This window comes from Eumetopias jubatus, unplaced genomic scaffold (assembly GCF_037043125.1).
Source record: "Eumetopias jubatus isolate StellerSeaLion01/CBP00866 unplaced genomic scaffold, mEumJub1_p1.0 scaffold_2, whole genome shotgun sequence".
In the NCBI taxonomy this organism is placed as follows: domain Eukaryota; kingdom Metazoa; phylum Chordata; class Mammalia; order Carnivora; family Otariidae; genus Eumetopias; species Eumetopias jubatus.
In genome coordinates, this window is record NW_028274808.1 from 130,514,949 (window position 1) to 130,537,429 (window position 22,481).

The 22,481-nt window shown below is 36.7% G+C and overlaps 1 protein-coding gene across 1 annotated transcript in view; it reads left to right on the plus strand.

The window, feature by feature from the left end:
- LOC114220140 (protein FAM13A-like) overlaps positions 1 to 19,432 on the plus strand; it is a 40,363-nt gene extending 20,931 nt beyond the window's left edge. The window contains exon 5 of the mRNA XM_028117827.2: positions 19,251 to 19,432. Within this exon, the coding sequence (XP_027973628.2) occupies positions 19,251 to 19,432 (182 nt within the window). The remainder of the gene's footprint in view (positions 1 to 19,250) is intronic.
- The last annotated feature ends 3,049 nt before the right edge of the window (positions 19,433 to 22,481 follow it).

Consider the following 22,481-nt stretch of genomic DNA (forward strand, 5'->3'; position numbering starts at 1 on the left):
TCAAATATATAGTTTGTAAATACTTTCTCCCATTTAGTAGGTTACCTTTTTATTTTCTTTCTATGCAGAAGCTTTTTAGTTTGATGTAGTCCCACTTATTTTTGCTTTTGGTTGTCTTAAAGAGTCAGATCGAAAAATTCAATACCAAGATCAGTGTCAAGAAGTTATCACCTTTGTTTTCTTCTAGATGTTTTATGGTTTCAGGTCTTACATTCAAGTCTTTAATCTACTTTGGGTTGATTCTCCTGTACGTTGTAAGATAGTGGTCTAGTTCCATTTCTTGACACATGTCCAGTTTTCCCAGCATCATTTATTAAAGAGATTGTCCCTGACTTTTTTTTTCTTTTTGGAAGCATTTCACATTTGTGATTGTTGGTAGCACTTAAAACTATGCAAAAATAATTTTTTAAAGTATCTATAAGGCAGAATTGGCAGTTAAAGTGGATATTGCTTATTTATACACTACAGAATGCAGTATATTGTGTTACTGTTTAGGCTGCTTATTAATAAGTTTATGGACATGTAAAGCAGATTTTTTTTTTAATTTAAATTCAGTTAGCATATAGTGTATTACTAGTTTCAGAGGTAGAGGTCAGTGATTCGTCAGTCTTATATAATACCCGGTGCTCGTTACATCACCTGCCCTCCTTAATGTCCATCACCCACCTACCCATCCCCTTACCCCTTCCCCTCCAGCAACCCTCAGTTTGTTTCCTATGATTAAGAGTCTTCGATGGATTGTCTCCCTCTCTGATGTCATCCTGTTTTATTTTTTCCTCTCTTCCTCTATGATCCTCTGTTTGTTACTTAAATTTGACATTATCAGTGAGATCATATGGTATTTGTCTTTCTCTGATTGACTTATTTCACTTAGCATAATACCCTCTAGTTCCATCCGCATCGTTGCAAATGGCAAGATTTCATTGTTTTTGATGGCTGAGTAGTATTCCATTGTATATATATGTACCACATCATCATCATCATTTTTTTTTAAGATTTTTATTTCTTTATTTGACAGAGAGAGAGAGAGAGCATGCACACAAGCAGAGGGAGCTGTGGGCAGAGGGAGAGGGAGAAACAGGTTCCCCAATGAGCAGGGAGCCCAATGTGGGGCTTGATCCCAGGACCCTCGAATCATGACCTGAGCTGAAGGCAGCCACTCAACCAAATGAGCCACCCAGGTGCCCCTATACCACATCCTCTTTATCCATTCATCTGTCGATGGACATCTGGGCTCTTTCCATAGTTTGGCTATTGTGGACATGACATTGCTGCTATAAACATTGGGGTGCAGGTGTCCCTTCGGATCACTACATTTGTATCTTTGAGGTAAATACCCAGTGGAGCATTTGCTGGGTCGGAGGGTAGCTCTGTTTTCAACTGTGAAAAGCAGATCTTGGCTATAAGTGTCTGCCTGATTTGAGCTTCTAAAACTCTGTAATAGGAGTATGGTAATATAGTACTTGTAGCAACACCAGAAATAAAGCATTTTACTGCTTTAAAGATTTAAGATGGATTCAGGCAGGGAAGGGTTGAAGCCAAGTATACTTTGTTGTACATAGATGGAAACAATGTCTGGATATGAAAAAAGAATCTGTTTACAGTTAACTTTATTTCATAGACTTTTATAAAATGATGTTGTATTAATCACTTTTTCTAGTTCAAGAAATTTCAATTCCAGGGTACAAACCATTGATTTAAAAATTTTGCATTTCCATTCCTTTAGTACCAGTTTAAAATAAACGCTTAATATCAGCTATTTGCTATCACTGGGGAAGAAGGCAACTTGAAGTATTTACTACTAAAAAGCTTTGTTCCCTAAATGTTACTTTTCTGCAGTGTCTAACATATAATGTCACATGTCCTGTTTGCACTGTTGCAATATGGATCAAAACTCTTCTGGCAAAGGGATAGGGAAATGTTGGTATCTGTCTTGCCCTGTTTGTTATGTTACTGTTTTATTGGACTGATCTACTCTCATAAACCTGTGATCATCACCTAAATATAAGTTGTGAATGTATCATCTTTTGCTTGGTTATTTCAGTCATGCTGCTATATATAATCAGGTGTGGCACAGTTTATCAGTTTGGTTCTAGGGAGTGAGTGGATGCAATTCATTGCCCTGTGCTGTTAAACTAACTTTGTGTGCTTGCTGTTACTTACTTTTTACAGGCATCCTAATAAAAGCTAGACTGTTTCTTTAGGGGAAGAGAGACTTATTTAATGTAATTTGAAGACTTTTCCAATAGAAAATGAAATACTATTGGAAATAATATTTATTTTCTAGTTTTCAGCAATTGATGGTGCTTTGTTGTGGTATCTATGGGAAGTCTACTGCCGTTAGAGGGATTCTTATTATCCTCACTGAGAAGGAACCTTGCTTCTTAGTTTCTCTAGGTCTCTATTCTAAGCAATCTGTTAGTGTTGGTAAATTCTGTAGGAGAGTCTATTCTGAGCCATTAACTTTCTGTAAGGGGAAAATGGTGGATTACCAGAAAGACCATTGAAACAGGGGGTGCCATGGGCAAAGGGTTGAGTATTTGTTTGGAGAATTAAAACCTGTGAAACACTTTGTACCCAATTGATTTAAAAAAAAAAAAAAACACATTTTTAAAGATGTTCAAGAAAAAAAAAGTAAACTGTCCTTTCCCATTCTATGTTCTTGGCTCCTTTGTTGAAAATTACTTGGCTATATATGCATGGGTTTATTTCTGGGCTTTCTGTTTATGTTCCATTGATCTCTGTGTCTATATTTATGCTAATACTATATTGTTTTTGATTACTGTAGCTTTGCAGTATAATTTGAAATCGGGAAGCATGATACCACCATCATTGTTGTTTCTCAAGATTGCTTTGGCTATTCAAGGCTTTTGTGGTTCCATACACATTTTAGGATTATTTGTTCTACTTCTGTGAAAAATGCCAATGGAATTTTGATAGGGATTGCATTGAATCTATAGATTGCCTTGGGTAGTATGGACATTTTAATAATGTTAATTCTTCTGATCCATGAGCATGGAATACCTTTCCATTTATTTGTGTCTTCTTCAATTTCTTTAAATAATGTCTTGTAGTAGTCAGTGTACAGGTCTTTCACTTCCTGGTTTAAATTTATTCCTAGGTATTCTTTTTATATAATTGTAAATGGGATTATTTTCTTAATTTCTCTTTTTTATAGTTTGTTATTAGTGTTTAGATACCTAACAGATATTTACACTGATACGTTGTATCTTGCAACTTTACTGAATTCATTTATTCTAACTGTTAATTGGTGAAGTCTTTAAGGTTTTTGTGATATGGTATTATGTCATCTGTGAATAGTGACAGTTTTACTTTTCCTTTTCCAATTTGAATGCTTTTATTTCTTTTTCTTGCCTAATTGCTGTGGCTAGGATTTCTAATACTATATTGCATAAAAGTGGTGAGAGTGGCCATCCTTGTCTTACCTGATCTTAGAAAAAAAGCTTTCAACTTTTTACCCTTGAGTATGATGCTAACTGTAGGTTTTTATATATGGCCTTTATTATATTGAGATACATTCCCTTTATACCCACTTGGTTAAAAGTTTTTATCATAAATGGATATTTAATTTTGTCAAATGTTTTTACTGCACCGATTGAGATGATCATATGATTTTTATCCTTCATATTGTTAATATGGTATATCACATTGATTGATTTGCGGATGTTAAACCATTCTTGAATTCCTGGCACAACTTGATTAGGGTGTATGATCCTTTTAATGTATTGTTGAATTGGGTTTGCTAATATTTTGCTGAGAATTTTTACAAGTATGTTTATCAGGGATATTAGCTTGTAATTTTGTAGTGTCCTTGTCTGGTTTTGGGATCAGGGTAATTCTGGCCTTATAATATCAGTTTGGAAGGATTCCTTTCTCTTCAATTTTTGGAAGAATTTGTGAAGGATAGGTATTAAATCTTTAAATGTTTGGTAGAATTCACCTGTGAAGCTATCTGGTCCTGGACATTTGTTGGGATTTTTTTTTTTCGCTGTTGATTCAGTTTCCTCACTAGTAATCAGTCTATTCAGATATTCTGTTTTTCATGATTCAGTCTTAGAATATCACATGTTTCTAGGAATTGATCAATTTTTTCTATGTTATGACACTGGTTGGCATATAGTTGTTCATAGTGGTCTCTTATGATCTTTAAATTTCTATGATATCACTTGTAACTTTTCTCCCTTTCATTTCTGATTTTGGGTGCTTTTTTGTTCTTGGTGAGTCTAACTAAAGGTTTGTCAGTTTGGTTTATATTTTCAAAGATCAGCTCTTAGTTTTATTGATCTTTTCTATTGTCCTTTTATTTTCTGTTTCATCTATTTCTGCTCTGATTTTTGTTTCCTTCTAATTTGGGCTTCATTTATTTTTTTCTAGCTGCTTAGGTGTAAAGTTAGATTATGTATTTCAGATTCTTTTTCTTGTGGTAGGCCTGTATTGCTATAAATTTCCCTATTAGTACTGCTTTGCTGCATCCCATACATTTTTGTTTTTTGTTTTTTATAGATTTTATTTATTTATTTGACAGATAGAGACACAGCGAGAGAGGGAACACAGGCAGGGGGAGTGGGAGAGGGAGAAGCAGGCCTCCCGCTGAGCAAGGAGCCCGATGTGGGGCTCGAACCCAGGACCCTGGGATCACGACCCGAGCCAAAGGCAGACGCTTAACGACTGAGCCACCCAGGCGCCCCCATCCCATACATTTTTGAACTGTTGTATTACCTTTTTGATATTTGATTCCCCCCCCCAGTTTTCTTCTTATAATTGATTTCTAGTTTCATACCATTGTTATTGGAAAAGATGCTTGATATGGTTTCTTTTTTTAATTCAAGTAAAATTAATATAGTGTTATATTAATTTCAGGTATACAATATGATTCAGCAACTCTATACATTTCTCATTGCTGATCAAGATAAATGTATTCTCAATCCCCTCTAACTATTTCACCCATCCTCCTACTCACCTCTTCTGGTAACCACCAGTTTATTCTCTGTGTTTAAGAGTCTTTTGTTGTTTGTTGGTTCTTTTGTTTCTTACATTCCACATGTCCATGAAATCATATGGTATTTGTCTTTTTCTGTCTGACTTATTTCACTCAGTATTATGCCTTCTAGGTCCATCCATGTTGTTGCAAATGGCAAGATTTCATTCTTTTTTATGGCTGAATAATATTTCATAGTATATCTTCTTTGTCCATTCATCTATTGATGGATACTTGAGTTGCTTCCATATCTTGGCTATTGTAAATAATGCTGCCATAAACATAGGGATGCATATATCTTTTCAAATTAGTGTTGACATTTTCTTTGGTAAATACCAGTAGTGGAATTACTGGATCATATAATATTTCTATTTTTACATTTTAGAAGAATCTCCATACTGTTTTCCACAGTAGGTGCACCAATATTCATTCCCACCAATACTGCATGTGGGTTCCTTTTTCTCCACATCCTCACCAACACTTGTTATATATTCTTGCCTCCTTTGTTGTAGATTAATTGACCATAAAATTATGGGTTTATTTCTGGACTCACTACCCTGTTCCATTAATGTATGTGTGTATTTTGTGATCCTTGATATGATTTTAATCTTCTTAAATTTGAGACTTGTTTGGTGACCCAACATGTGTTCTATCCTGGAGAATCTTCACTTGAGAAGTATGTGTATTCTGCTTCTGGATGAAATGTTCTGTATATATTAAGTCCATCTGGTCTAATGTGTCATTTAAAGGCCAATGTTTCCTTATTTTTCTGTCTGGATAATCTATCCATTGATATAAATTGGGTGTTAAGGTTACCTACTATTATTGCTGTTAATATCTCCCTTTAAGTCTGTTAATATTTGTTTTATATATTCAGGTGCTCCTATGGTGAGTACAGAAATAGTTACAAATGTTATATCCTCTTGTTGTTTTGACCCCTTTATAATTATGAGTCCTTTGTCTTTTATTAGTCTTTTTTTCAACAGTCTATTTTCTCTGATACAACTATAGCTACACCAGCTTTCCATTTGTTTCCACTTTCATGGAACATCTTTTTTCATCCCTTCACTTTCAGTCTGTATGTCTCCCTAAATCTGAAGTGAGCCTCTTGTTTGCTCCTTATAGATGAGTGATGTGTTTTTTTTTTTTTTTTGTTTAATTCATTTAGCCATTCTGTATCTTTGTATTGGAGAATCTAGTTGGTTTATATTTGAAGTAGTTATCGATAGGTATGTGCTTATTGCCATTTTGCTTTCTTGTTACTAGTTAGCACCATTTCAGCTCTAAGAAGTCCTTGTAATATGTTTTGTAAGCTGGAAGAGTGATAATGAGCTCCTTTAGGTCTTACTTGTCTGGAAAACTCTTAATCACTTTCAGTTCTGAATGATAGCTTTTCCAGTGGAGTATTTTTAGTTAGAAGTTTTGTTTTGTTTTGTTTTCCTTTCAGCACTTTGAATATATCATGCCACTTTCTCCTGGCCTGCAAAATTTCTGCTGAAAAATCAGCTGATAGTTTTAGGAAGGTTCCCTTGTTTGTGATAAGTTGTTTTACCTTTGCTACTTTTAAGATTCTCTTTAACGTTTAACATTTTAATTATAGTGTGTCTTGGTGTAGATCTCTTTGGGTTTATTTTATCTGGCACTCCTATACTTCTTGAACCTGAATTTCTGTTTTGTTCCCTAGGTTAGGGAAGCTTTCAACCATTATTTCTTCAAATAAGTTTTCTGCCCCCTTTCTTTTTCTTCTCCTTCTGGGTTCTTTATAATGCAGGTGTTGTTCTGCTTGATGTACCATAGGTCCCTTAAGCTATCTTCCTTTTTAAAAATTCTTTTTCCTTTTTTCTGCTCTGTTTGGGTGATTTTTGGTGCCCTGTCATTCAGGTCAGTGATCCACTCCTCTACTTAATCTAGTCTGCTGTTGAACCCCTTTAGTGTATTTTTCAGTTCAGCTATTGTATTGTTCTGCTCTGTGACTTCTGTTTCATATTTTTGCCATGTTTTCTGTCTCTTCGTTGAAGTTCTCACTATGTTCTTCCATTCTTCTCCCAAGTTTTATAAGCATCTTTATGACTATTGCTCTGAACTCTTTATCAGGTAGACTTTTTTTTTTTTTTAATCTCCATTTCATTAAGGTCTTTTCTGAGGGTTTATCTTGTTCTTTTGAAACATATTCCTCTGCCTCCTCATTCCATTTGACTTTGTATATTAATTTCTATATATTAGGCAAAATGGGTACCTCTCCTGGTCTTGAAGGACTTGCCATGTGTAGGATTTGACCCATGGGGCCCAGATGTGCATCACCCCTGGCTTCTAGAGCCAGGTGCTCAAGGGACGTCCCATGTGTGGGCTACATACACCTGCAGCTTTGGTGGGGTCACTGCTGTGGCAAGGGGAGCTGGGGTGTTTGCCCAGGCAGCTGTAATGGGGCTGCAGTTGTGGCACAAGAGGCAGGTTATTCACTTAGTTGGCTGTGATGGTGCTGTGGCAGCAGTGTACCTACCAGTGGTAGCAGGTTAGAGAGAGAGTACCAAGATGACACCCACCAGCACTGGCACAACTAAGATAGAATAATGCAAAAATGGCACCTGCCAGTGCCTCCATCCCCAGGGAGTTGCAGTAGGTTCCTGTCTCCCCAGCAGATGCTTTAAGATTAGCAGTGGATGTAGGCACTATTGAAACTGCTATTTGTGCACTAGGTCTTGGAGCAAGTGGGTCCGCCTACACACCCTTTGAGAGTGGGCTGTTCATTCCCTCAGCTCTGTGGTTCTTCTGCATGTAAGCCCTCTTGGTTTTCAAGGCCAAGATGTTTTGGCAGCCTATCTCTCCATTGTAGATCCCAAGAGTTGGGGTGCCTGATGTGGGACACAAACTCCTTGGTTCTCAGGAAAAAGCTACATATTTTTGAGATCCCTCTTTATTGTGGTTGCTATGCCTGAGGTGGGTTTTTTCTGTGTGTGTGTGAGACCATGTCTCTGCCTCTCCTGCCCATCTCAGTGTGCTGCTTTTATACTTTGTTATGCAGGTGCTGTTCCACTATTTTTCAGGTCTTTTTCAGAGGAAATTTTTCTGTTTGTAGCTGTAGATTGGTTGCATCTGTGGGAGGAGATATGTTTGGGATCTTCTATCACCATCTTGAATGCTTATTCTCCTATCACAGTCTCTTAATTCTGTTTTCTATGAAATTTTCTCAACTTTATTTTCCAACCTCATTTTTTAAATTTTAGTTTTATATTGTTAATATCCAAACTATTAGTGCTATTTCCTTTTCAAAGCACTCTATTCTTTTTTTATAACATCCTATTCCTAATCCTATCTTTCTGAGAATACTAACAAGGGTTTGTTTTTAAGTTTTCTTTTCCCTATATTTGTTTTGTCTGTGGGATTTCGTGCATCTCTTCATGTAAACATAAGTGGTCTTGGCTATTGTGATTTAAGAAAAACATTTGTATATTGGGACAAAGGTGTACTTTGCTTTAGGAGGATTAGATAGTGCGTATAGATGGAGGGAAATGTAACCTATTTGATTTGGGGACCCACAAATGTCTGTATGTAGACATATTTTTCTTTTCAGCCATTGTGTTCCTCAAGAACAGGGAAGTAGGAAGTATGCTAGTGGGCCCTTTCTTAGCAGATTTTCACTAGTCCTCACATTTTCAACTGTTCTCCTTGCTCTAGCCCTTCGCTATCTCTGGCATGCAAGAATCTATTAACAGTATCCAAAGACTAAGCCTCACCCCTCCTGCCGTCAGACCACATGCGTGCCTGGATGCACAGGGTGGTGGAGGGCTCCTCTGAGCCTGAAAGGTTTTAGGACAGACAGCGTTTTTCAGTCACTTGGATTCACTTCCCAAGTCTTTGAAATACTTGCCTCTCTCTTCTCTGCTGTTCTTTTTTGTCCTTGTGCTTATACTTTGTAAAACATCTTACTGTCACTTTAGTGGATTCTGGGGAAGAAGATTTAATTAGATGAACGCAAGTGATCAATCCTTCTCTTAAAATGGATATTCTCCCTTTCCTTTTTCTCCTCCTGTACTTGATTTTAAATGGAACAGAATTTTATAGTAGCAGCTGTGCAAACAATATGTGAGAGTTAAGAGCCTGTGAATTTTAGCTTATGAGAATTTGATAATTTAGACAGCAACTGTTTTTTTTTTTTTTTTTTTTTAAGGAAACCACCCTAATAACAGGGTCATTTTAATCAGTACAATGCCTAATTGTAAAGAAATCTAATTTAATAAACTGAGTTGTGCTTAAGATTGAGTTATGTTTTTCTTCATTACGTGAGGAATTCACCAGAGTAAGTTTGAGTTAAGCCTGTCTTTTATCCATACTATGTATCATAATGCCATTTTTATTGTTGGAGTTTAGCTGAGTAATTTTGCCTTGCAAATTTTATTTTATTTTTTTAAGATTTTATTTATTTGACAGAGAGAGACACAGTGAAAAGAGGGAACACAAACAGGGGGAGTGGGAGAGGGAGAAGCAGGCTTCCTGTGGAGCCGGGAGCCCTATGCGGGGCTGGATCCCAGGATACCTGGGATGATGACCTGAGCCGAAGGCAGACGCTTAATGACTTAGCCACCCAGACACCCCTGCCTTGCAAATTTAAAAGTACCACACAATTCTTGGCTAGTTATAATACTGGTTATTAAGTAATCACTCTTTGGATAGTATGAGCTCCATAGGAAGCATACGACATATTTACTTCCCTGGGTTAATTCCTTCTTACTGAGAAATTCCTTTTCTTTTGAAATTATTCAACCCCAGAATACACTAAAATGACAGTAAGATGTTTAAAAAGTATAAGCACCCAAGGACAAAAAAGAACAGCCGAGAAGAGAGGCAAATATTTCAAAGACTTGGGAAGTGAATCCAAGTGACTGAAAAACCCTGTCTGTTCTAAAACCTTTCAGGCTCTGTTTCTATGAAAAACAGAATCATTATACTAAACTCCATATTTAAGCCCTTTCCATTTCCAGTATGTTCCTCTTAGGTTTTCTATAAGCAATGCCAAATATATAAATTATTCTGTTTTTCTGGGTAGACCTAAACCCAGAAAAGAGTTCGAGGTTGCTACCTGCATATCTGCCCAAGAAGCCAGTTAGTCAAATGTGCAAAACCTCCACTGGAATAAATCGGAAAGGTTGTGCCAGGAAAACGAGGTTTCCACACCTGACTCTATACATTTGATGACATTCCTGTTGGTTCTACTTCCGTCCAGAACCCTGTGACAGGAAAATATTATTTGTCTTTATAACCCCCCATGACCTCTAAGATTGTAGATCCTGATAACTAGATCTAGGATCTTTTGTTTCCTGAGCCCATGTATAAATCTTTTATTTTCCTTTTTGACCCTAGGAGATAGCATCGAGTAGTGAGTGGGATTATGCAAATTTGGATAGAGAGGCCATGGTTGAGCAATTAATCTGCATTAGAACAACTGGTTGTAAAGTGTGTGTGTGTGTGTGTGTGTGTGTGTGTGTGTTGATGGCTTAAATCTTTTAAAAAATTCTTTCATTGTCATTTTAGTGAGGTATTAGAAGAGTAGATAAGCTTATCTTTAACTAAAAGGTCTCCTCTGACTTTCTTTTTCTTATACTTGATTTTAAAGCCAACAGAATTTCCTTAGAACAAATTTATTGAGATACAACTTATACAACATAAAATTGCCCCTTTTAAGGCATATAATTCAGTGGTTTTTAGTATTTTCAGAAGACAACCATCATGACTATTTAGTTTTAGAACATTTTTATCACTCCAGAAGAAAAAGAAACTCCAGACCCATTAGCAGATACTCCCATCCCTTCCTCTACGTCTCTCCCACTTCTCCCAGCCCTAAGCATACACTGATCTTTCTGGCTACATAGATTTGCCTGGACTTAGGAACATTTCATGTAAATAGGGTCACACAGTATGTGGTCCTTTGTGACTGACCTTTTGCATTTAGCATGTGTTTCAAGGTTCATCCATGTTGGAACATCAGTACTTTTTTCCTTTTTATGGCTGGTTAATACTCTGTTGTATGAATATATCACCTTTACCCATTGATGGACATTGGGTTGTTTTTACCTTTCGGCTATTAAGAGTACTGTTATGAACATTTATGTACACATTTTTGTAGGGACATATGTTTTCATTTCTCTTGGGTATCTACCTAGGAGTGGAATTGCTGGACCATAGAGTGACATTGTTTAACATTTTAAGGAACGGTTTTCCAAAATAGGTGTCCTATTTTCCATTCCCATCAGCAATGAATGAAGGTTTAATTTTTCTACATCCTTGCTAACACCTATTATTGTCTGTGTTTTTAGTTATTCTTCTAGTACAGGGAATAGAATTTTTAATAGTAGAAAGATTATGGTCTTGAAGAGGAAAAACAGAGAGGAGACCAGCTGCTTAAAGGCCAAGATGATAATGTCTGTTAGGGATTTTTAGAATGAATTGTTAATTGAATGAAATCCTCAGTTAATTCCGTGTTTTTCACTAATGCTTTTATGTGAAGAGTATCTTAATTGAGCTGGAAGAGAAATACAACAGCTAGTAAATGAATTTTTAATATGTATAAGTATATATTTGTATGTATTATATATATAATTTGTATTAGTAGAAAATCAACTCATGTAAAATAATGAAAGTTTAAAGAATATCAATTTGAAGGGATGACAAATGATTAGCTTGCTAGTCACCTAAAGCTCTGCCCCAACGCTGTTAAGCTGTATTCTCAATACCAGTATTTTGCTAAACCCATGGAAATAATCAACCTTTACACTGAGTCCATAAACAATTTGAGGACTTACCGGAGAAAGAGGCAACATTCAAAAGAGGCTTAAAAACTCTGGGTTTGATGGTTTATCTCATATGACACCAGATAAGTCCGTTACAGCTGAGCATTTAATCACTAGTCTTTTAGAGGGTGGGAAACTGGTGGTAAAGTGATTCCCATTGAGATTATACACTTACTGTACTTTGCCCATTTAATATAGCACTAGATTTATGGAAAGAGCCAAGTTTGTTAGCTGGGATATTGCCAATATTGTTCAAGATTAGCATATTATATTGTGGAGGCTCCCCTTCCAAAGTGCTATGATTGTTTTTTCTATTCTCCTGTGTGCTGACATTCCCACATAAACAGGTTCTTTAGCTGGTAAATGCTTGTTTCTAATCTAGCCTAGATAGGAGCTCCCAGCTTTGACTTCAAATAGGCTATTTCATGTGTTTCGTTGTTTTGTTTTGTTTTGTTTTTTAAGATTTTATTTATTTATTTGACAGAGACACAGCGAGAGCAGGAACACAAGCAGGGGAAGTGGGAGAGGGAGAAGCAGGCTTCCCGCTGAGCAGGGAGCCCGATGCGGGGCTGGATGCGGGGCTCGATCCCAGGACCTTGGGATCATGACCTGAGCCGAAGGCAGACACTTAACCAACTGAGCCACCCAGGCGCCCCTATTTCATGTGTTTCTTACATTTTTATCTATGCCAGTCTGCCCCCATTAGCAAGCATTCAGCATTCAGTAAATAAAAGCCCACAGAGTAGACTTGCTGACATACTATTTAGGTATCATTGGGAGTACTATGGGACTGAAAGGTAAAGTATCATCTAATTCTTTTTTCATCCTGCAGTCCTTGTCTTTATGTGACGGCTCATTCTGGGAGCCGGGAGTTGAGTGTAGATATTGGCTAATTTAGTAATAAATATACCTCTGCATTTGTAGAATCTAATCAGAATGAGATTTGCAATTTCATTAATGTCTAAGAATAGACTGTAATTTATTAAATTTTATTAGTTACTTTATCATCCTGTCCTTTCAGAAATTTATGTAAGGCTTTGAGAACTTTGTCATGGCAAGGGTTGCAAGAGAGCTGTAAACATATAACCTTTCCTTTTATATAGAAATATACCGATTCCATTAACCAGAAAATATAATTATGTTGTTTAGATAAGCTTCTCTTCACTCTAAAGAAGTAATTCCATTCCTGGGGTATGAAATGCAGGGGTAAAACCCAGTCTAATCCAGTGTAGCTGGCATTTTATGATTATTTTTCCCCATTCTTTCCACCTGCATATTTAGAAAGAAATACAATTCATGTTTTGTTCTCATGTGTTCTACAAAACATTTTGTGCCCAGACATTCATGGAGGTTTTTATTAAAACATTCCCCCCTATGCACCTCAGGACCTTAAGAAGCTATAATTTATCATAAATGAATTAAGATTCCCACCTCCACCACTTACCAATTTTGCTTGTTCATTTGTTGATTCAGGAAACATTTGTTAAACATTTACATGTAGGAGACAGTGTGGTAGTTGCTCTATGATAGTAACAGTGACAGTATCTAACTTTGTTAGAGTGCACTGATCAGATCACATGCTCTGAGGTCAGACTGCCACATGTGAATTGCAACTTGGCTACTTGGTAACTGTGTGAACGTGGACAAGTCAATTAATCTCTTTCAGTCTAGTCCTCTCTAACTGGAGATATATTAGGCTCCTATTGTTGCTGTGACAGATTTCCACAAATTTAATGGTTTAAAAACCACACAAATTATCTCAGTATTCTATGGGTGAGAAGTTTGTGGGCTCAGCTGGTGTCTCTACTCCAGGTTCAGAAGGCCAAAGTCAAGGTGTTGGTCAGCCTGGATTCTTATCTGAAGGTTCCAGGGGAGAAGCTGCTTCCATGCTCACTTGGATCCTTGGCACTTTTCCATTCCGTATAGTTGTAAGGCCAAGATCCCTGTTTTCTTGCTAGCTTCTTCTTGGCTTTAAGAGGCTGTCCACATGCTCAGGCTTGTGACCTTTCTTCATCTTCAAAGTCAGCAACAGCTTATTGTTCTATCTAACAGATTAGCAAGTTTTCATAAATCCTTTGTGAGACTTAATGAGGAAATAAAAAGCTACTTCGATAAATCTGGCTCCATGAGGCTAAATATTTTGGTTCTTTTAATGTTGACCTTCTCATGGCTCTGAGATATATCATGGTAGAGATTAGCATTTTGCCTGTTTTTGTTTTTGTTTTTTCTCCTTGAGGCTAAGGTTGTAAGTACAGTATAACTTCATGGCCATTGAAAAATCAAAGCACGTGACAAGCACCAGGATAAATGTCCAGATTAGAGTTAAGTGCCATCCTGTGATATAGGTTCAGCATTGCTGATTATGATCATAATCTTTTTTTAATGAGAACAAATACTTGTCACATGGTTCAGTGTTTGCTACTTACTCTGGGATGCAAGTTTTCATGGCACAGTCTTTAAGTCTGAGTAGTTTGCTCTGCATATATACTGTGCTTGTTTTATTTTTGTGCTTTAGCTTGAGAAATGGGTGAAATTTAGCCAACAACAAATGAAAGCTTTCAAGAAAACTTGTATAATTTGAAGTGGCTTTCACTAGTGGAGAAAGTTCTTGTCCTAGGAAAAGATTAATGTTAAGGAAAATGATGACTATTTCAATTATTAACCATTACTCCATTTGCAAAGTTTTCTTAAACCTTTTGGCTCATAAATTATAACGTATTCTAATTTTTATTTGATTTTAATTCTAGAAATAACTATAAGTTTAAACAGTTAAAAAATATTTTTTTAAAGATTTGAGAGAGAGAGAGAGAGCCAGAGAGAGCAAGAGAGAGCACAAGTGGGAGGGAGGAGCAGGCTCCCCACTGAGCAGGGAGCGGGAGGAGGGGCTGGATCCCAGGACCTTGAGATCATGACCTGAGCAGAAGGCAGACGGACGCTTAACCACCTGAGCCACCCAGGTGCCCCAACGGTTAAAATATTTTAATACAACTGCAGAGGTACATTTCACTTCTGTTTCAAACAGAGACCATTCTGTGGAATTTCATTGCTGAGTATTCTTATCCTCTGACCACCAAATGACACTTTTGTTATGATTTGAATACGCTGATCCCCTTCCTACTTAACACTTCAGCTCAGCTAGTTGTGTAAATGGACTAAATTATTCGTTATTTCTTCAAGATATATTTGGAATATAGATGTCTCTTTATTTGTATACTAGTTAATGTTACTATCCGTGTATCTTAAAAGTGTGTATCAGTCTATTAAAACTATCACTTTTTATATGCAAGGCTTTTAAAAGATGTTTAAACCTCAGCCTCCAACCAGCTCTGAATGAGCTTACATTTGCTGGTTTGTGGATTTTTTTTTAACTGCCAATAAACATCAAATATTTTCTCAATGAGGCCTTGCTGACAATCTTATTTATATTGTAATCACCACCCTTACCCCAACCGGTGCTCTGAATTCTGTTTTTATTGCTTAAGGTCTCACCTACTAGAATATAAGTTCCCTGAGGGCAGGGATTTCTGTTTGTGTTTTCGGATATATCCCAAATGCTTAGAATTGTGCCAGGCACAGAATAGCCACTCAGTAAATAGTTGTTGAATGACTGAATGTGTATTCCATGCATGCATTTTTCATATATAAAATGAACAACTTCCATGTGTAAAACAGACAAGGTACAAACTATATCCAGAATTTGGCCCCTGCATTACCATCTCACTGCTATCAACCTGCTCCAGGCGACCAGCCTCTCTGGGTCTGGCCTCTCCCAGCTCAGCAGCCGGCTTTCCACTGCGCCCCCTACAGTCCAGACTCAACACAGCAACCAGAGTGGTCCTTTGCAAATCTCACAGCTCAAAACCCTCCTCACTCAGGGTTGAAGGGGAGGGAACATGGTTTATAATAAGACTGTAATGATCTTCCCTAGCTCTTTCCTCCACTGTCTCCTGTTTTCATTTCCTGCCACTCTCCCAACACTTGGCCTTCACCCTTGCCATTTCTACTGCTTAGCATGCGCTTCCCTCTTTCCTTCAGCTCTCTGCTTAATTGTCGCCATGTCCGAGGGGCCTTCCCAGATCATGCTGAGTGGAATAACGTTCCCACTCCCATATCACTCTGCTTTATTCCTCATTGTCCTACCTTCTATTTCTTCAGAGCATTTATGTTACCACTCACATATATATTATTAGACTACTGTCTCTCTCCCATTATAACTTTTATAAAAGTTTGTTTGCAGTGCTGTATCCCTAGAGAATGCCAGACACACAGAAAGCTGTGATAAATATCACACATAGCATAAGTATAATGAATAAATGTTCACAAAAATAGAAGCATTGCTTACTTTTCTAATAATATGAGACCTTGAAGCCGTTGTAATTACCAATATCAATGCAAGAACATGAATGGCAAGGCAGTGTTTATTATATTTAGGTATCAGCAAATCAAAAAATAATGCAAACAATAATAAAGTAATTATTATAAGCTTTTGCTCTCAGGCATCAAAAGGCACATTTATACCAATACTGCTTCCCCTCCAATCATCCCCACCCCCACTTGCTGTGCTAGGCATACCTCTAGAAGCCTCCTTAGGTTTTTTTTTTCAACATTTTTTTAAAGATTTTATTTATTGAGAGAGAGAGCGAGAGGGGGAGAGACAGAAAGAAAGAGAACAGAGGGAGAGGGAGAAGCAGGCTCCCCACCAAGCAGAGAACCTGATGCAGGACTCAATCCCAGGACCCTGAGATCAAGACCTGAGCTGAAGGCAGATGCTTAACCAACTGAGCCACCCAGCCTCCCCTAGAAGCCTCTTTTAAAGGTGTTGAGCAGTTATTCTCATGTATTGGAAATCTTGTCTATAAGATTGCTGCAGGCTGAGTGTAGCAGTGATATTTACCACATTTCTAGAAACAGCACAAATTACAGATTCTCAGTATGTTAACACATAATTAGTAGGAAAAGAGGTGATGAGAAATGTTATGCTAATAAATCAAGGTCTCTACTGCACTGTCAGTATATTTGAACAGAGTTGGGAGGTAAATTTTGAATATTCAGGGTTCAAAGTGAGCGTGTTGCCATTACAACTTCTGAGGTAGAAGACACTGACATACTCGCTTAGTGAGTGAATCACTGAATCTGTCTTCCATCACAGGAGACGGAAGATACTTTTTCCTCAACTACTTTTTCTTTTTGAGAACATATTTGTTGATTCTTCCATTCATGCTCTAAAGGAATTATGTTTTTTTTTTAAGTTTGAGATTCTCTGAATGTATTTGTCTCCCTTCCTATTGTCAGTTTTATTTCCTGGGAAAATTATTTATCATATTTCAAAAATTGGAAGTAAATGATGAAAGTACTCCCGCTCTTTCAAAGATGTTATTGTCATAAACTCATAACTGTTTTCTTTTCTTTTTTTTTTTTTTATTAGAGAGAGATAGTGAGAGATAGTGAGAGCAGGAACACAAGCAGGGGGAGTGGGAGAGGGAGAAGCAGGTTCCTGCTGAGCAGGGAGCCCGATGCAGGGCTCCATCCCAGGACCCTGGGATCATGACCTGAGCCGAAGGCAGACGCTTAACGACTGAGCCACCCAGGTGTCCCACTCATAGCTGTTTTCAATATTTCTTTTATTCAATCTGGTGTCTTCACACATTGCCTGCCTTAGGATTTGAGGTTTCATTTCAGAGCCAGAAGACAAACGGCCCCATTATCAAGGCTGTTGGAATGCTGTTGCCTGTATCCTTAAATGCTGGAATTAAACCACAGTTTTAAACAGACAGTACACACCCATGAAAACATCCAGATTCACTTTGGATTAGTCACTGTAAGAAAATTAAAAAGACAAAATAGAATTCATTTTCTTGTAGATCATATTTATTTCTAACCATAAAGGTATGAGAAATGGGTAGTTTTCAGTTTTTACTCCAAACTTAATTATTTCCATTTCTTACATAGTCAAGATCATAATTCAGTGGAAAATAATGCCATCATAAGCAACACACCACATATTTTTAGGGAATATCAAAGTATTTGTATATATTTCTTTTTTTTAAGTAATTTAATGTGAAAATTTTCTAATATCAAGAAAACTGTTTTTCCATAAACCTTGTATAGATTATTGGATCACGTTGTTGGTGATCAGTGAGAAATAATTACTCCAATCATATATAGAATGTTCTCCAAAACGATTGTAACAATAATTGAAGTCTACACATTTTTGGCATTGCTATTTTTGGCAGCATCCCTTATTCTAGCATTCAAAAGGGTGAAATGGACTCATATTAAAAGCATTTCATTAAAACCTCAGTGTTCTCCTAAAACCAAATTAATGAAGGTAAAGTAAAAGAAGTTACTCTGTTTAACAGTAGTTACATAGTGCTTACCATGTGTCAACCTCTGTGTTTTAAGTACTTTGCAAATTGAAACTCTTAATCCTCATCACAACCCTATGAGGTAGTTAGTATTTCCATTTATAAATGAGGAAATGGTTTACTATAGAGTCTAAGGTCACATAGTGGCAGAACCAGGATCCTTACCCAGAAAGTGACTCCTGAGCCTACCTTCCTAATCCTTGCTCTGCAGCCACTCAGCCACACTTTCTGTGACTTTGTGCATGTTTTCTGGATTTTCACTTCCTTCGATAGCCTAATGCTATGCATAAATTTTGTACCACTGACTAGTCCACTTCCTTTGTGTCACATTTGCCTCGCTTTACTGTTTCTTATTCACTTGACTGGCTAAAGCAGCTGACCTATCTAAATTAAGGAATCCAATGTATATTAGTAGTAACTGGATTAAGTTTTCATTGTCTTAGACATGTGCCTAAAAGGACTGTATTTAGATATTGACAAAACACGTAAATCTGAGAATTGAAGGAAACTTTCCATATGTCTGAATTTTGGCTCACTGTTAGATATTTTTGGTTTTTGATGAGAGGCACATATCAAATTCTAAACTCTGACATGGGAGAGATAAAAAGCTATATAGAAATTAAAAGTTTCCTTCATTTTTCTCTAGCTACAGATTTCCTGACAACTAAGTTTAGTCTTGTTCATGATGACCCAGGAATGTCTCTTGTAGTAAATTTTATTCAACTAAGAGATTCTTGTTTTTAAACAACTTGAAGACAGTAATCAAATGGGAGGTTCCACTATGGATAAAAAGCCAACCTTTATCTTAATTTTGGGTAAGGAACACACAGAAGTGAAATATGAACCCATTTTATGCACTGAGTAAAGCTCGTGATTTTTAGGATGTCTTGAATAAGTTAGTAAATCTTTAACATTAAAAAAAGTTAAATGCTCTAAAATCAAAGAAAGGGCAAAACTGCCCCCCCCCCTTTTCCAATGGCTGTTTTAAGTCTTCAGGAATTTTTTCCTGAATAAAATGTTAGACCTTATTATGCCTCTGTGCTTTTGTTTTTGTTACTGTGAAATATGCCTGAGAGCATTTTTTATCCTTTTTCTTTCCAGATGACAGAAATGATGCCCAGGAGAGTAGCTTAAGAAACTTAATAGAAGAGCTGCCAGACACCCACTACTGCCTCCTCAAGTACCTATGCCAGTTCTTGACAAAAGTAGCCAAGCACCATGTGCAGAATCGCATGAACATCCACAACCTCGCCACTGTATTTGGGCCAAATTGCTTTCAGTAAGTTAGTGGAGTTTTGCTGTTAATATTACATACCACTTTTTCTTTATCGCTGCCTGAAATTACTTGGGTTGTAGAATCGTATTTCAGACTGAAAAGTCAACCAATTTATGGTGGAGGAGTTCTAGCTTGCTATTGGGCATTTTAGCCTTGTTTTTCATCCCAATGTTGAAGAAGGCAGGTAACACCTTCTCATGAAAACCACAATTTATAATATTTCCAACAACTTTATTTAAAATTCTGGAAATAAGTTTTACTTTCACTAAAAAGGGCATTTAAAAATTTTTAATGTGAAACATTGATTAGCAGAAAGGGAAGGAGTGTAATATATTGCATAATTTTTTAAAGTGATAAAATCATTGCTAACAGAAAAATACAGGCTCAGTATGTCAGTGACAGAAAAATTAACCTTTGCTACATTTGTTTTCTAGGAATAAACTAGACTAGAAATAAACTCATCTCCTTGGCGGGTGCTATAGCACTGGCCACAAGAATTTTTGTAAAACTTCATATTTTCTTTTCCCTGTTAATTCCTTGTTGATATGTGAAACATGATTTTGCAATCCAGGGACTTTTCTTTTAACTCTCCTATTAACCTATTAATCTCCACTGATACCAAACACATTTCTTCTAGTTATAAGGACAGAGAAAGAATATACTCACACTTTAAAAGCTCTCATAAATTCTCAGCAATTTTTTAAATAGTGTATCTGCTTATACTACTCAGTTCATCTATAGACTCATTCATCAGCCCAGAACTAGTAATATTACAGTTCTCAGAATAACTGTCCAAATATAAACTCTGGCTTAGATCACAGTGAGTGTAGGATTCCAGGACATGCACAGCCTATGGTGGGAAGTTCTACCTTAAAAAAAAAAAAAAAAATAGAGCGAGGAGAGCACATGCGGGCGTATTTGCGCATGTGCACGTGGGGGTGGGTGGGGCTGAGGAAGAGAATCTTCAAGTAGTCTCCCTGCTTAGCTTAGAGACCTCTGCAGGCTCAATCTCAGGATCCTTGAGATCATAACCTGAGCTGAAACCAAGAGTCAGACACTTACCCGACTGAGCTACCAAAGTGCCCCAAGAAGTTCTACCTTAATAACTATTCCCATTGTAACCTTAGAGATTTAAATTTTTTTTAATTTTTTTTTTAAGATTTTATTTATTTGTCAGAGAGAGAGAGAGGAGCACAAGCAGGGGGAGTGGCAGGCAGAGGGAGAAGCAGGCTCCCTGCTGAGCAAGGAACCTGTTGTGGGAATCAATCCCAGGGCCCTGGGACCCTGACCCAAGGCGAAGGCAGATGCTTAGCTGACTGAGCCACCCAGGTGTCCTGAGATTTAAATTTTAAATAGTAGCATTTCATAGGATATGTTAGGGTCTCATGAATAAATATCTCAAACATAGGCTCCACTAACTTTTTACTCACGAACTTTGTGTTAATGAAATAAGCTGTATTTATTCTTTTTACTCCTACGTTCAGAATAAACCTTGGTGATTTACGTGTAAGAAATTAAGATAAGTGGAAAACTGTTCAGTAACTTTGAAACCCTAGATTCTAAGAGAGGTGAAAGCAAATTTTTATTTTTATTTTTTTAATATTTTATTTATTTGTCAGAGAGAGAGAGACATAGAGAGAGCACAAGCAGGGGGAGTGGCACACAGAGGGAGAAACAGGCTCCTCACTGAGCAAGGAGCCAATGTGGGACTTGATCCCAGGACCCTGGGATCATGACCTGAGCTGAAGTCAGATGCTTAACCAACTGAGCCACCCAGGTGCACCTAGAGTACTTATTTTATAACACACAGATCCATACTTTGTTGCTGACTTTCTGGATTGGGCTTGATCTGGAATTTCTGGTAACCTTCAATCAATCAAATATCAAATAAGTAATGAGTTTTTATTATAGGCTCTACTAATTAGTATAGCTTTTAAGCTTATTGTATTGTGGTAAAATATACATAACAAAATCTACCATTTTACCGTTTTTAAGTGTACAGTTCAGTGGCATTAAGTACATGTGCATTGTTGTGATCAACTTGGTACGTATTTCTAAACTTACAAATATAGAAGTTGCCACTAGGTACTTTTCACATTGAAATAGAGTATAATTTTTAAAAAATTAAAAAAAAAAAGAAATAGAGTATACTTCTTAAAACAGCTGTTTATTGAGCTTTTACCAAGTACTATACTGTCTCATTTATCTGATTGATTCTAAAGAGGCAGAAGTGGTTTATGTTGTCCTTGAAGTTCTTCTGTTTAGGTTAAGGAAAAGCAAACACTTCAACTCCAGTGACCTCACTTAGCTTTCCGCTGATCATCTTTATCACATGTATGGACTATGATTCAAGGATAATTCTCACATGAACCACAAAAAGACAATCAAAGGAAATGCTTTTCTTAATACGTAAGATGACTATATTGCCTTAGTCAATAGATGAGGAAAAGTGTTTGTTTTTTTAATAAGGGAACATCCTCATGAAATAATGTTAACTTCTGAAAGAACATAAAATTTCAGATATAAAAAGGTATTGGCTATGAAGTGTATAATCATAAAATGAAAGAATATGCACCAACAATAGATGAATGGTGCTCTGAATGCTGGGCTTTTGGGTGGCTCTTTAATTATAGGTTTTCAACATGTAATTCCAGTTATAAGTTTATTAAATTTAGATGATCATGTGATATTATCATTGTAAATACTCAAATAGTATAGAGATATATAGGATAAAAATAAAGTATCCCCCATTAGTACCTCCCACACCAACCTCTCCTTCCCAGGGATAAAATCCGTAACCACTAGGTAGATATCCTTCCTAATTTCTGAACACAGCCATAGATCTTTATTTTTTAAATATAAGTCTGATCATGATGCATATATTATGAAGCTTGATTTTTTTACAGTACCACTAGAACTTTTAATATCACTCTTATATACCTCATTCTTTAATATTTTGAATACTATGAATTTTCCCTAACTTGGTTAATTTTCCCTGTACTGATAAGCACTGAGGTGTCAATTCTTATATATTAAGACAGAGTTGCAGTGAACAT